Genomic DNA, 15,750 nt, shown 5'->3' with positions numbered 1-15,750 from the left:
TAAATATAGGCTTCTATTTTTGTGTCATAATTTTAAATGTTCCAAACATTAAGTGGTACTGGAGATGTGCTGCACCCATCCAACACTCCATGTTGGAGTGGAAGTTAATGCAGACCTGAAATAGATGTACATGGATTTGCATGTGCATCAATAATTTCTATCTGGTAATGGTGTACAACACCACAAAGTTACTCGATAGCATAAAACAGTAAATTTTACTTTTTCATTCTGTTGTTAAACATGAATCCTGACTTTTCATAGCCAAGACCATGACACATGATAAGCCATGTTAGGTTCAGAGCCAACACTAGAAGTTTCATCGGGAGTACATTTTCAGGAAGTAAAGGCCAAAGTTGAAAGCAAAGCTTATTTTAATGTTATTGGTCCCTTTTGTAAACAATTGCACTATAAATAATTCATACTTCAGAAACAATTCTTTTGAACACCTTTACAGTTCAAGTAGTTTAATGAATTATTATTGTAATACTGTGATTTTTATTTTCGGAAACAGACTGCCTGCTTTCAGCTTTGACCATGATTGCATATTACCAACCAGAAATGTGAATTTCCAGCAAACGTTTAGGCTGTTTCCAATCTATAATTAACAAGGAATTATAATAAAAATGTTTACCTCAATGTATACACGTTAATTGCATGTAAAACTGTACACAATTGTGTAATCAAAATTCTCAAGTCCTATACATGACCAAAGTAACATGTTTTTGTTCTAATTGTAGTTCTTACGCGTTTAGTGCGCAACACAATTTCAGAGACTTGCTAGAGTTCATCTCGCCCAGAAGCTGGAAAACAGAAATTTTAGATTAAATACTAATGACAGTAGCTAAATCCTTCACAAACTTCAACATTGGATTGGTCTTTTGAAATTTATAAATTACTCCAGTTGTAAGTTATACCATATTTGTAGGACTATCAAATGATTGCTCATAAAGTCTTGCTGTAGTAATTGCTGTAACAGATTATGCACAGTAGTTTTAAATTGTCTTATGGGATGTGTGCATTGCTGACAAGGACATCCATAATTACCTTGGAGAAGGTGGTGATTTTTTTTTGAATTACTGCAATTCTTGGACTGCAGGATTACCCAGTGTTAGGGGGCGAATTCCAGTCAGTTTGCTGACAATATCAAAACTGGCATAGTAGACAGTGAAGATCTTGAACAAATGAGTCAATGGGCTGAAAATGGTAGATAGTATTCAATCTGATTAAATGCAAAGTATTACATTTTGGTACAACCTACAAAGGTAGGGCCTACATAATTAATGGTAGGGCCATGGGTAGTGTTGAAGAACAGGAACCAAGGGGTGCAGGTAAATAATTTTTTTGAAGTTTGTGTCACATGTGGACAAAGTGGTTAAGAAGGCATTTGACATGCCTTCATTGTTCAGTTCTTTTGAGTATAAGAGTTGGGAAGTCGTGTTGAGGTGGTACAGGATATTGGTGAAGGCTCTTCTGGAATATTGTGCCCAGTTCTGGTCGCCCAGTTATAGAAAGCACATTATTGCTGGAGAGTGTTCAGAAGACGTTCTGAGGAAGGGTCACCAGACCCGAAACGTTAACTCTGTTTTCTTCTTCACAGATGCTGCCAGACCTGCTGAGCTTTCCTAGCAACTTTGTTTTTGCTCCTGATTTACAGCATCCGCAGCTCTTTTGGTTTTTATTCAGAAGACGTTGCCGAGTATGGCAAGTTTGAGTTATGAAGAAGGAGAAGAAGAATTAGGACTTTTTTCACTGGAGTGTAGGAGGTTGAGAGGCCACCTTAGAAGTTTATAAAATAATGAGTGGTACAGATAGAGTTAATGATAGCTGTCTTTGCTTGAGGATGTGGGAAATTTCAAGACTAGGGTGCCCATTTTTAACGTAAGAGGAGAAATATTTAATAATGACGTGACGGGCAAATGTTTTATGCAGAAGATGGTTTGCATGCACATCTTGAGGAAGTGGAGGATGTGGGTACAATTACAATGCTTAAGAGGCATTTGGATAAAGTACATGAATAGGAAAGGTTTAGCGGGAGTATGGGCCAAGAGCAGGCAGGTGGAACTAGTTTAGTTTGAGATTAAGTTTGACATGGACTAGTTGGACCAAAGGATCTGTTTCCACTCTCTGTGACTGAGCCTTGGTGAGTTACTGCAGTCCCTCTTAGATGATGCTCACAAATTTCACTGCAATGCTGATGAAAAAGGGAATGTTGAATGAGGTGGTTGCAGTGCCTATCAAACTGTTTGTTTTCGTGATGGTACTGAGTTTCTTGAGTGGTACTGTAGCTGCACTGCACCGATCCGGGCAAGTAACCAGTTCACAAGGCTGCTAAGATAAGAAAACAAATATAAAGGATAGATAGACAAATTATGGTGTGGTTATTTGGCAGGTTTCCATTTAACAGTTGTATGAAAAGATAATAAGGCATTTATGGAAAAATAGCTTGATGGGAACAAGGATAGAGATTAAAGAATGACTTGGAGAATCATTTTATGAAGAAATCTTTAAGTAGCTGTAGAGGGAAACAGGTTCCTGTTCAAATGGTCAAGCTCAAAACAAAAACAGATGTGGCACACTTAAATTGTCTTAAACAGTGAGCAGCTAGGGAGGGAGAGACACACTGCAATCCAGGAAAGTAAGTGGAGAAAGGGACAGTGATTTGTTCCCTTATATTCTGTGGATTAAATGACTGACTGTGTAACTGAGTGCTCCAAGCAAGAATTGTTTCTGAGGGGAAAGACGTCTCAAACTCCATGCAGAACAAGTGATTTTTGACTCGGGCACCTTACAAATGCTTTCACAGAATCAGGCCTTCTTTTTGATATTGGAGAATCAAATCAAGTCACCGTGATTGCCAAAATGGCTGGTAAAATTACCTTGGATCTGTAAATGTGCAGAAAAGTTCAGTGACAGCAGTTGATTGAGACAGTCATAGGCCAGGATTTAAGCTCTTGCCTTCTCACAAAGGCAGCAGAGCTGGTTGGTTGTTGTGTAGTCTGTTTTGATCCTTTTGTTTTGCATTGATTTGTTACTGAATTTCGATATTAGTTGGGGTTGAGCGTCTGTTGCTTCTGAAAGATGTTGATGTTCTTTTTTGAGCCACCTAGAGGTGCAGTCTTAAATATTTGCCAATGTATACTCCAAGTCAGGCAGTGAAGAAGGCAAACTGGTTGCTTGGGGCACAAAATGTAGGAACAAATTCTATTGTTACACTTTACAAAACATTGGTTAGGGTGCAGATCCGGTTGCCGCACTATACAAAGGTTGTGACTGCACTGGAGAGGGTGTAGAGGAGAAGTTGCATTGAAGGGAGATTTTTGATTTTGGATTCATCATTGTCACATGTTTTTAGGTATAGTGAGAAGTTTTTTTTATATTTTGTGTGCAGCATAGGCTGATCTTACCATAAAGTGCATGGAGTAGTAGAATAGGGGTGAGTGGAAGTAGGGTAAGCATAGGTTTGAGGGTCATGGGGATGGGTAGAGGGGCAGAAAGAATGAAGTGCTGTGGGGGATAGGTAGAGAGCATGCAGCAATATTTCATATTTTCTTCTTCTATTATGTTTTGGACCCAGTAGTAGAGCTCCATAAACAGGCTTTCCATCATGCCTAGCTCTAGAAATCAGTAGCCTGAAACCCAGCCAGTTTCCCAATTCAATTTGCCCACCCTACCCTCACCTCACCCCGTGGCTGAAAATGGGGAAACACAGGTGGTCATTTTGAAAGTTGGCTTGTGGAATTAGGAATTATTACTAACTCTCTTTGGAAGTGAGTAGAGTCCTGCGTGGGTGAGTAAATAAATAAAAGCATAAAACATCGTGGGTGGCTGGACATAGTGAGAGAGTGCACAAATGGAGTTATTGAGCATAACTTCTTGCTTTTATGTTGAACCTTTTTTGGAAAGACATAAATTGGTTTCACCACACAAAGCACAATGTCTAGATCTAGTCACCAATCCTTAGGAAAGATGTAAGGGTTCTTCAGAGGATACAGAGGAGACTGACTGACTGAACCAGGCCAGTGGCATGGAAATGTGGTTAAAGTTAAATCTGGAGATGCTGGAGGAGTTCTCCTTGGAGCAAAGGGAAGTTTTGACGAAAGTAGCCCTCTGGAACCCCCTATGAAGTCAGCGCCAGCTCAAAATATAATACCAAGGCACTTTCAGATGGGTCTGAATGTTCATTACTGAGTTATAAATTGCTTGAAATTTTATCTCCGAGAGGGACACCCTTACACACATTAGAAGTGCTAGTTATATTCATACGACAGTGTGTCAGTGAGTTTCCACTTAACCCCCAGAATGGGCCATAGGTAGTTGAGTATCTATGCTGCAAGTCTTTGACTTGCGGTAAACCATTTCTGCTTCCCACTTAATCACATTACCCTGTAATTTTGAACCTACCTGCCTTTTGAATATATAATATTGAAATAGCAAACAATTTAGAAATCAGTCCTGATCCATACAATGTAAGCTGAACATCAGCACACTCAATAAGAAAAACGAAGAGCCATGAATGCTGGAGATCTGAAACAAACAAAAGCAATTTGCTGGAGAAACTGAGCAGGTGGCAGTATCTGTGGCAAGAAAACAAACAGTTAATAGCCAGTGACTCATACTTGAAATGATGTGGAGGTGCCAGATTTGGACTGGTGGACGAGGTCAGAAATCACACAACACCAAGTTATATTCTAACAGGTTTATTTGAAAACACAAGCTTTCAGATCATAGCCCCCTCATCAGGTGAAGTAAGAAAGAAGCACCCAGAACACAGAATTTATAAGTAAAAGATCAAAGGGTAACACAATTGATGAGGGTGTACTAAACACATCTAAGATGCTGTTAAGTCTTTAATCAGTTAGAAGGTTTTAATTGATTAATATGTATATGAAAGAAATTTGGGGATTTACAAGTCACTGTCCTGAGAGAACTAAGGGTTTTATTAGTGTAAAGAGATGGTTGAAAGGGTATCATTGTTTTCTCTCTACAGATGCTACCAAATGCTGATTTTTCTCCAGCAATTTCTGTTTTTGATTGTATCAGCACTTCTAAACTGGACTTAGAAAAGAAAACTCCTCTGACCTGTTAAAATAAGCCATCAACCTGCATTTGTCCTGTGTAAAACATTTTTAAACAAGATCTGGAAGAAGTTAAATTTTGGGGAATAAAAACTCCAGTAGGCTTCTGAAGAGGTTTTTAAAGGCAGTTTTTCAACTTGTGGACCACCAAAACAAAGGCATTTGTTTAAGGGTAGTACTCAGTTTTAATTTAAAATATTGTTAAAAGTGAAAAGTTCCTAACTTTGGTGATGCTCTTCGTCCATATTTGTGTACTGTGCCTGTAATGCAAGATACTTCCCTTGTGGATGTGAGTTTGCTCGCTGAGCTGGAAGGTTAGTTTTCAGACGTTTCATCACCATTCTAGGTAACATCATCAGTGAGCCTCCGACGAAGCGCTGGTGTTATGTCCCGCTTTCTATTTATCTGGTTAGGTTTCCTTGGGTTGATGATGTCATTTCCTGTTCTTTTTCTCAGGGGATGGTAGATTGACTTGGAGCCAATCTACCATCCCCTGAGAAAAAGAACAGGAAATGACATCATCAACCCAAGGAAACCTAACCAGATAAATAGAAAGCGGGACATAACACCAGCGCTTCGTCGGAGGCTCACTGATGATGTTACCTAGAATGGTGATGAAACGTCTGAAAACTAACCTTCCAGCTCAGCGAGCAAACTCACATCCAGAACCTCAACCTGAGCTACAAATCTTCTCAAAACTCGCTAATACTTCCCTTGTGTCATAGAATCATACAGTTTTGCTGTTTAGAAGGAGGCCACTCAGCTGTCTGTACTAGCTCCTGAAAAAGCTACCTAGCTAATCTCAAAGGTTCAAATGCTACAGTGATTATGGTTCACATGTAGGAAAACTAAGGCCCAGGTTCAAGTCCCAACTGCTCCTGAGACATGTAATGAAATATTATGAACTTTATCTCTGTAGTCATCTAAATTCATCACTTTCAAATACTTATCCAGCTCTCTTGAAATCTCCTCCGGAATCTGCCTCCACTATTCTCCCAGGCAGCACAATCTAAATGCTCACAGCTCTAGAATAAAGAAGTTTCACCTCATCTACTCCTAGTTCTCTTGTTGACAATGCTAAAATTCTGACCCCTTGTTACGGACATAGCAACTAGTGGAAACAGAATATCATTCTTTATCCTGTCAACGGTAGTAGATTCACCAACTTTAGGTACACTTAAGTCGTCATTGGATAAGCATATGGATGTACATGGAATAGTGTAGGTTAGATGGGCTTGAGATCGGTATGACAGGTCGGCACAACATTGAGGGCTGAAGGGCCTGTACTGTGCTGTTATGTTCTATTTTCTAAAATTGTTCATAATTTTAAACACCTTAACAAGGTCACCATTTAATCTTCTCTGTTCCAATGAGAATAAAACCCCATTTCTCTAACTTTTCCTTGTATCTAAAATCCCTCATGCCTGTTATTTTGTCAGTAAATCTCCGGCCTCCTGTTTAAGGCTGCTTAAATAAACCTTACTTCAGCTTATTTAAACTTGACCAGTGTTGTGTTCTTTTCAACATCACAGGCACAAACGGAGAGAATAAGAAAACAATTAAATAAGAATCTGCTTGTCGACAGATGGATAGAGGAGGGAAAGAGACATGTCTTAAAATTTGCAATCTGTTCAACGCCTGTGATGAATGAGAATTAATTTCTTGTGAAGTGTATTACTTTATGTAAACAAGAATCCCAAAGATCTTACCTGGAGACTGGCATTTTGATTTTGTATACCTCTTCTTTCCGTGTCCCTCCAGCCTTTTTAATAACATTTTTATTTCATTATCATAATCATTCCACTCTGGTACAATTCGTACAGCAGCTTTTAGCTTAGGTTCTTTAGTCCTGGGGTTGTTGCACTGAAAGTTAAAACCAAATCCATGTTTTGTAAAGCCTGTTTCTCCATAAAGTGTTGTTTAATCAAGAGACAAAGCTCAACCTATAATGCAAGCTGATGTAACTGTTCCTAAAAATAGGCTTGATCTAGTTCTCCTAATAATGTGAATTCCTTAAAACCTTTGTGATAGCAGAATGAAGTCCTATGTGTGATCTAATCTATAGTTATAGATAGTTCACAACTTTACAGTTCAAAAGGTGTCTTAACAGTATTTTTATGCAGTGGACACTATTAAGGTTTTCAATATTAAAGTTTTGGTTAAGTGTTCATTGCTGTTAACTGCTAATGCGATAGTTATTATCATGATTACCAGTTTAAGAGCAGGCTGATTTCAACGACTCCTAGTCAATAAAAATGGGGCAATTATAATTGAATATGTTCAAATGTGCTTATCTAAAAGTCTCTTCCCTATCCTATCTGCCTCCACCACCACCCCGGCAACATGTTCCAGGCTTCTACTGCTCTCTGCTTTAAAAAAAACCTTGCCCCTCACATCTCTTTTGAACTCCTCCCCACTCTTCCCCCGACCTTAAATGCATGTCCCCTGGTTATAGACATTTCAAATCTGGGAAAAAGGGTTGACATTCAGAATCTAAGAAGTCTATAAAATTATGAGATACAATCAAATCTCTCATCAGCCTTTGCTACTCCAGAGAAAACAATCTGAGTTTTCCTAGCCTCTCCTTTTAGCTCATACCCTCTAATCCAGACAGCATTCTGGGAAACCTCTTCTGCGTCCTCTCCAAAGCCCACCCATCATTCCTGTAATGTGGTGACCAAAACTGAATGCGGTACTCTTAAGTATAGCCTAACCAAAGTCTTACAAAGCTGCAGCATTACATCCTGACTCTTGTAATCAATTCCAAACTAATAAAGGCCAGCATGCCATACACCGCTTTCACCACTCTATCCATTTGTATGGCCACCTTCAGGGAGTTATGGGCTTGAACCCCAAGCTATATTTGTATATCAATGCTGTTCAGGACCCTGCCATTAACTGTATACCTTCACCTAACTTTCAATCTCCCAAAGTGCAGCACCTCACACTTACCTGTATTAAGTTCCATCTGCCATTTCTCTGCCCATATCTGTAACTGGTCTATACCCCACTGTATGCTTTGACAACCTTCTACGCTATCCACAACTCTACCAAACTTTGTATCATCTGCAAACTTACTAACCCATCCATCTACATTTTCATCCAAGCCATATATAAGACAAACAGCAAAGGTCCCAGTACACATCCCTGCGGAACTCTATCAGTCACAGGACTCCAACCTGAAAAATCCCCTTCGACTACTACACTCTGCTTTGTATGGATAAGCCAATTCAGAATCCGAATTGGTTAAGTCACTGTTGATCCCAGATATCTTAATCTTCTGGATGAGAGGACCATGAGGGACCTTGTATGTGCACATTCAGATAAAGAACCTTAAACTTTGAATTTTTACCATTATTATTTATTCTGGTTCCAATTTCTGCTGCACTCTTTTGCTTGTATTTTTTTTGCCTCTTCCTGTCAGACTTTGGATTATTATTCACTTTTTCACTACTCTGCACCTCTGATCTCTGGTTTGTTTTTGAATTTTTAAACTTTCCTCAACTGAAACCTCCCATCACTAATTAGTTTAAAACCCTCTCTACAACCCTTATTATGCTATTCATTAGGATACTGGTCCCAGCATGGTTCAAAAGAAGCCTGTCCCATGAATCAGTACTATTCCCAGGAGTGGTGCCAGTCCCTCATGAATAAGAACCAATTTCTTTTTCATCAATCTCTGAGTCAAGCATTTACCCTCCTAATCTTATTTTACCCTATGTCGATCTGCACATGGCTCTGGTTGTAACCAGAGATGACCTCTGTGGCTCTTTTTTCTTTAAGTTTAATCCGAACCGTGTTAACCGGATTCCTCCCCTCCCACTCCCAATTTCCTATTCAGCACAGAAGAGGTGCCCTTAACCTTGGCACAAAGTAGGCAACATAGCCTTTGAGACTCTATATTTGCTGTCAGGAATAGTATCTATTACCATAACTATGCTGTCCCCGATTAGAATGGCATTTCTCTTTTCTCCCCCCTACTTCGATGATGCTTCGGTCAATTTTTTTTTTTCTTTTTTATTCATTCAGGGGATGAAGGCATCACTAGCTAGGTTGCATTTATTGCCAATGCCGAACTGCCCAGAGGGCAGTTAAGAGTGAACTACATTGCAGTCTAGATTACATGTAGGCCAGACCAGGTAAGGATGGTGGTTTCCTTCACTAAAGGCATTAGTGAATCAGATAGGATTTTCCCCAACAATCGACAATGGATTCATGGTCATCATTAGATTCTTAATTCCAGCTATTTATTGAATTCAAATTCAAATTCCATATTCTGCCGTGGCAGTATTTGACCCTGGGTCCCCAGAATGTTATCTGGGTCTCTGGATTAACAAGCCAGTGGCAATACCACTAGCCCATCGCCTCCCAACATGTTCATCCTTCCTTTGGCCTATGCTCTTGTCCTTATATCTAGTGGCCAACAGCACCAGCAGAGACTAATTTCTGGATCTCTATACCTGCCTCATGCATTAGTCACATCTACCTGTCCTTAACTACAGACAAAATCTGTTGTAATTAATCTGCGAGTGACTCCCTCCTGAAACAGTGTCCAGTTACTCCTCCACTTCCCTGCTGCAGTGTTTGGCGCTCAGAATTACCTACCTGTTTTCCTGTGATGTTACATTTGGGCTTTTGGTAGGGAGAAACACTACTCTTCTCATGCAGGTCTGTTTTCTGTGTGCTGCATCTCCCTCTCTGCCTCTGGTTTTTAATCTCTTGCCATTGTCCTTCTCACCTAAGTCTGCTCTCCATTTGCTGGGCCTTCCTTTCTATCATTACCATTCTCACTCAAGTCTGGTCTCAGTCTGCTTCACATTGATGCTGCCTTGCTGCACATTCCTCCCAGTAATGGTTCAGTCCAGGGATTAGCAATGACACAAATATTCTCTACTGCCCCTTTCCTCCAACACTCACCCCCATGTCAAGAATCTTACTATCAATGGGAATCTGCTCATGAATTTATCAATGCCAAGAACTGTTACTTGTCCAGCAATCACTCCATCAATCGAAATCTTGTATAAATGTTCTCTGCAATGTTGTGATGTTACACACTGGTGTGCCCATGACCCTGGAGTCATTCTCCCACTCCCAGCATATCTGTAGACCTAGAATATTCCTTCTGATAATGCAGCCATAGATTAAATTCTCACTCATCCAAGCAGAAATAGGATTTCCATCTATGTAAGGAGATATTTGTTTTGCCTACAAAGAACAGGACTGTCTGTGTGAATAACATGAAAATGAATCACACTAAAAGCACGGCTAACAAAAACACCAGTTTCCAGTGTAATTCTTAGCACACTGGGTGTTATTTTGTAAATGTTGTCCAATTGCAGCATCACATCCAATGCTGGACACTACTGAGATTTTCCATCATGGTCTAGGTTGAGTAAAATCAGCATATCACCGATATGGATGGTCAATAGAATTTGTTGTTTGATAAAATCCAACAATCTTTGGGCTGTACTATCTACATAGCTGACAAATCCATCATGCTGATGCTAAAACTTATATATCACATGACTGATTTGTGTGGTAGGAAACACCTTTTGACTTGACATCAGTATGCTGTTAGTGGAGAAAACCACTCATGGACTTACTGCATGCAGTAACATTAGACAGCTGGAATGGGCTTGGACAAGTTTACACTAGCAGGAGAGACTAAGACCTAGGGGCACAGCCTCAGTGTGATGGGATAATCATCTAGAACTGAGATGAAGATACATTTTGCCAGCCAAAGGATGGCATATCTGTAGATTCATCGCCACAGAGGCTGTAAAGGCCAAGTTATTGAGTATATTTAAGACAGCGAGAAATAGATTCTTGATTAGTAAGAGGTATGGGGAGAAGGCAGGAAAATGGGCTTGAGAAATAATCAGCCGTTATCGAATGGTGAAAAAAGTCAATGGGTTGAATGGCCTAATTCTACGTCTATATCTTATGGCCTATAGTCAATAAATAATAACTGCAAACACAAAACTGGAGAAACTCAGGTCTGGCAACATCTGTGGAGAAAAAACAAAGGTAGCATTTTGAGTCCAGTATGATTTGTCAGAACTGAAAGGGGCTGGAAAATTATGGTTTTTATGCTTTAACACGGGAACAGGAGGAACAAATTGTGAAAAGGCCTGGCGCAAAAAACAAAGGGAGTAATAATGGTTGGAAAGGGGCAGTTGAAATGTACAACAGATGTAAATGATAAGTGTGAAAAGGAGGAAGGATGTCTGCTCTTCGAAGAGCAAGCCCAATAAAACACAAACATGACAAAGCCAGGTTTTGTTGGGTGTGCAGGGAGAAGGGAATCAAAATGAGGTCAGACATCATACTTTGAAGTTGTGAAAATCAATAACAAGTCCTAAAGTCTATAAAGTGCCTAAGTGGAAAGTGAGATATTGTTTCTTCAACTGGCTTTGTACTTAGTTGGAACACTGCTGCAGACTCAGGACAGAAATATTAGCAAGAGTGCAAGTTGTTTGATTTGAAATGACAAGCAGTGGGGTTGGGGGTCATTTATGTGGGTAGAGTGGAGGCGTTCTATAAAGTGGTCATCTAATCTGTTTTTTGACATGCCAACATAAAGGAGAACAGACTGTGAGCAACGTATGAGGTAGACTGGATTAAAAGAAATACAAGTGAAATGTTGCTTTACCTGGGACACTGGACAGTGAAGAAGGAAGAATTGAGTTGACAAGTGTTACACCTTCTGTGATTGCTTGGGAAGGTCCCACAGGGGAGTGAGGAAGGATTAAGAGTAAGAATAATGGAGAAGTGGACCAGGGTATCAAAGAGAGTACAGTTTCTGTGGAATGTTGATAGTGGAGGTGTGTTTGGTTGGAGGCATGCTGCTGAAAATGACAGCCGATGAACCTTTGAACATGAGACTAGTGGAGTACTTGCCACAAAGAATGAAATGCTGGGAGTTGTGGTGAGTGTGGGAGTTTAAAGGGAGGATGGGAGGTTGGCATTGCTGTGTCTTTTTTGCCTTGACTACCACAGGTCTACTGGAGGCAGGAGCAGACGCTGACCTAAGAGATCACAGAGGATCAGACAGCATCCACGGAGGGAAAGCAAACCAACATTTTGAGTCCAAATGGCTCTTTAGATGATGGAATAGTGGGGTGGGGGAAAGGATGGGGAGGATGGAGTGTCACTCTTACATTATTTTCAAAGTCTTTATTAAAACAAGGGAAGGAACTTATTTGGTTTATCTATTTTTTAAAAAAAGTCTTCTAAAGTTTTTAAACTTTGGACAGTTTAATCATATCAGGAGAGGTTGAAGCAGCAGTCTGCTCCTCTTGCTCTCAATGGGAGGCTGGGCACTTTTCCGGTGCCTGGGGCCAGCATGTGTGCATGAAGTGTGTCCAACTGTATCCCCTGAAAGCTTGGGTTTCAACACTGGAATGGTGGCTGGGGACATCATGGAGTACATGTGACTCTGAATGCATTGTGGTTAACATGTTTAGAGAGGTGGTTACACCACAGATGAAGGCCCGAAGAAGGAAGGGAATGGATAACCACCAGGCAGTCTAAGAGAAACAGGCAGTATTCAGTCTTGGAGGCTGATGAAGATGCTAGTTCATCCAGGGAGCGTAGACAGAGCCAGGCTTCTGGCACTACGAGCAGCCTGTTGGTATAGGAGGGGAGGAAGAGAGGAAGGGGATTCCATAGTCGAGGGAACAGAAAAGTGCCACTGTGGCTGTCAATGTGACTCCAGGATGGTGTGCTGCCTCCCAGAATGGCTGCAGGGCATCCTGAAGGAGAAGGATTATAAAATTAGAGGTCAGGGCACATTTTGGTACTAACAATAGAGGTAAAAAAGAGGGATGAGATCTTGCATCAGGAAATCAGGGAGCAAGGCAGTGAACTAAAAGGTAGGACCTCTCAGGTTGTAATCTCTGGATTACTTGCAGAGCCACGTGCTAGCAAGTACAGAAATAGGAGAATACTGCAAATTAATGCGTGGCTCAAGTGTTGGTGCAGGAGGGATAGATTTAGATTCTTGGATCACTGGATCATTCCTGGGAAGGTGGGACCTGTACGAGAGGGACAGTCTACACCTGAAACAGGACAGGACTAACATTTTTGGTTTGCTAGTACTATTGGGAGTTTAAGCTAATTAAGCAGGAGGAAGAGACACAGATTGTTAGCAGAATAAGGGCACACAATCATACAGTAAAACAATCAAGTCAGCAGGAGTGCAGGGAGTAAGGCATGCCTCGATGGTCTTTATTTTAAACTATTTTTCCATTCAACCTGTTAGGTATGTTATTACACATCTCTGGAACAGGTAGGATTGGGACCTGGGCCTCCCAGTGCAGGGGTAGGGATATTACCACTACAGAATAAGATGCCAGGAATATCACAAGTAAAATGGATGGGTTAAACATGATGATTGGCACATGGAAGAGTGATTTAATAGCTATCACAGAGACGTTGATGCAGGTGCAAGATTAGCAACCCCACATTCCACTCCAGGTGAGTCATAGGAGGGAGTAAAAGAGAAGGTAGCAGTGAATTATTAGTTAAGGAGACAGTTACTGTAGTAAGGAGAGGTGATATCTTGGAGGAAGCATTGGTCCCTAATGGCCCTACTTTTTCTCTAGTTACTCTCTTCCCATTGATATACTAATAGAATATCTTGTGATTTCTTGAAGCTTTATGGGTAGATTATGGGTAGCTTTATGGTAGTAAAAAAGGAACAGCCGTACTGCTAGGTGTTTATTATAGACCTCCAGCGAATTAGTGGGAAATTGAGGAGGAAATTTGTACACAAATCTCAGATGTGTGTAAAAATGAGAGCAAAGGTATAATTATAGTAGGCGATTTCAGCTTTCCCAATAATAACTGGGATAGACACAGCGTTAAGAGCTTGAATTTCTTGAAGTGTGTGCAGCAGAATATTTTAGGCCAAATATGTAGAGGGTTCAATAAGGGATAGTGTGTTTCTGGACTTAATTCTGATAAATGAAGCTAGATAGGTGGCTGAGGTGGGTATTTTGGGAGCATTTTAGTGATAGCAATCACAACATGATACAATTTAAGTTTATTATAGATGAAGGAATAGTAGTGGTAGTGGGGAGAGTGCCTTCAGACAAGAAATGGGGAGGTTATAAACCATAGAGGGAACATTCTGGGCGATTGGAAGGAGTAACAAGCCAGGAGAACCACAGGTGACCAAGGATATTCGGGATACAATTAGAAGGAAAATAAAGGCTTTTTGGCAGGTACAAGGGAAGCAAATCAGTGGAGATATTAGTGGAGTACAGAAAGTGCAGGAGGTAGTTTAAGAAGACAATTAGGAAAGTAAAGACAGGCTATGAAAGAGCTCTGGCTGGCAAAAGTGGGGGAAACGAAAAGATATTCTATTAGTATATCAATGGGAAGAGGATAACTGGGGAAAAGGTAGGGTCTATTAGGGATTAAGGGGGTGGAGCCAAAGGATATTGACAGAGTGTTGAACCAATACTTCATGTCAGGCTTCACTCAAGAGAATGAGGACGAAGGTATGGAACTCGGTGTAGAAACTGCAAGGTTCTTGAGGAAATTGGCATCGGAAGGGACAAAGCCTTAAAGGTGTTGACAGGTTTAAAGGCAGACAAATCTCCAGCTCTGATTGAATTGTGTCCCAGGTTGCTGAGGGAGGCAAGGGAGGACATTGCAGGGCACTGACCAAATTTTTAATTCCTCCCTTAAGCAGAGGGAAGGTGTCAGATGATTGGAGAACAGCTAATGTGGTTCCAATATTTAAGGAAGTTAGTAGAGATAAGCCAGAGAACTACAGACCAGTTAAGTCGCATGTAGGGAAACTTGGAGAAAATTGTGAAGAAGAGCATATATCTCCACTTGGAGAGGCAAAGCCTGATCAAGGATAGTCAGCATGGCTTCATCAGAGGAGGGCATACCGAACAAATATGACTGAACTTTGAGGGGGTGACCAGGCATGTCGATTAGAATAGTGCAGTTGACGTAGTTTGTATGGATTTCAGCAAAGCCTTTGACAAGATCCCACATAGAAGACTTATCAAGAAGGCAAATGTATATAGATGGCAAGGTAATTTAGGAAAGTGGATTCAAAATTGGCTCAGTTGTGGGAGACAGAAAGTGATGACAGAATGCTGCTTTAGTGACCGAAAGCCAGAGTCCAGTGGTGTACTACAAGGGTCCATGCTGGGTCCCCTATTATTTGTTATTCATATAAATGAAGACAGTGTGGGATTAGTAAGTTTGTGTATGACAAAGATTGGTTGGGTAGTTAATAGTGAGGTTGAGTGACTTGAGCTACAAGAAGATGTAAATGGGATGGTCAAATGGGCAGATAAGTGACAGATGGAATTCACCCCTGAAAAATGGAGGTGCTTGAAAGGAGTAATTTAACAAGAAGTTATTCAATGAACAGTGCAACACTAGGAAATTCTGTGGAACAAAGGGACCTTGGTGTGTTTGTCCATAAAGGTCTGAAGGTGAACAGGCACGTTATCGGGGAGGTAAAAATGCTGTATGGGACACTTGCCATTATCAATGGAAACACAGATTACAAAAAGCAGGCAAGTCATGATGGAGTTGTATAGAACTCTGATGAGACCACAGCTAATGTACTGTGTGTAGTTCCGGTGGCAACATTACAGGAAGGATGTGATGGCACTGAAGGGAGGTGCAGAGGAGATTCACCGGG

At 40.7% G+C, this 15,750-nt stretch overlaps 1 protein-coding gene across 1 annotated transcript in view; it reads right to left on the bottom strand.

Moving 5' to 3' along the window:
* Positions 1 to 652: 652 nt before the first annotated feature.
* The window catches only part of LOC132209765 (UDP-glucose:glycoprotein glucosyltransferase 1-like), a gene marked incomplete at its 5' end in the record, with an annotated part of 83,939 nt that continues 68,841 nt past the window's right edge, over positions 653 to 15,750 (bottom strand). Inside the window, 2 exons of the mRNA XM_059646522.1 lie at positions 653 to 800; positions 6,785 to 6,938. Coding sequence (XP_059502505.1) covers positions 778 to 800; positions 6,785 to 6,938 — 177 coding nt within the window. The remainder of the gene's footprint in view (positions 801 to 6,784; positions 6,939 to 15,750) is intronic.

This window comes from Stegostoma tigrinum, chromosome 6 (assembly GCF_030684315.1).
Source record: "Stegostoma tigrinum isolate sSteTig4 chromosome 6, sSteTig4.hap1, whole genome shotgun sequence".
In the NCBI taxonomy this organism is placed as follows: Eukaryota; Metazoa; Chordata; class Chondrichthyes; order Orectolobiformes; family Stegostomatidae; genus Stegostoma; species Stegostoma tigrinum.
This window is presented reverse-complemented; position numbering and strand designations above follow the sequence as displayed.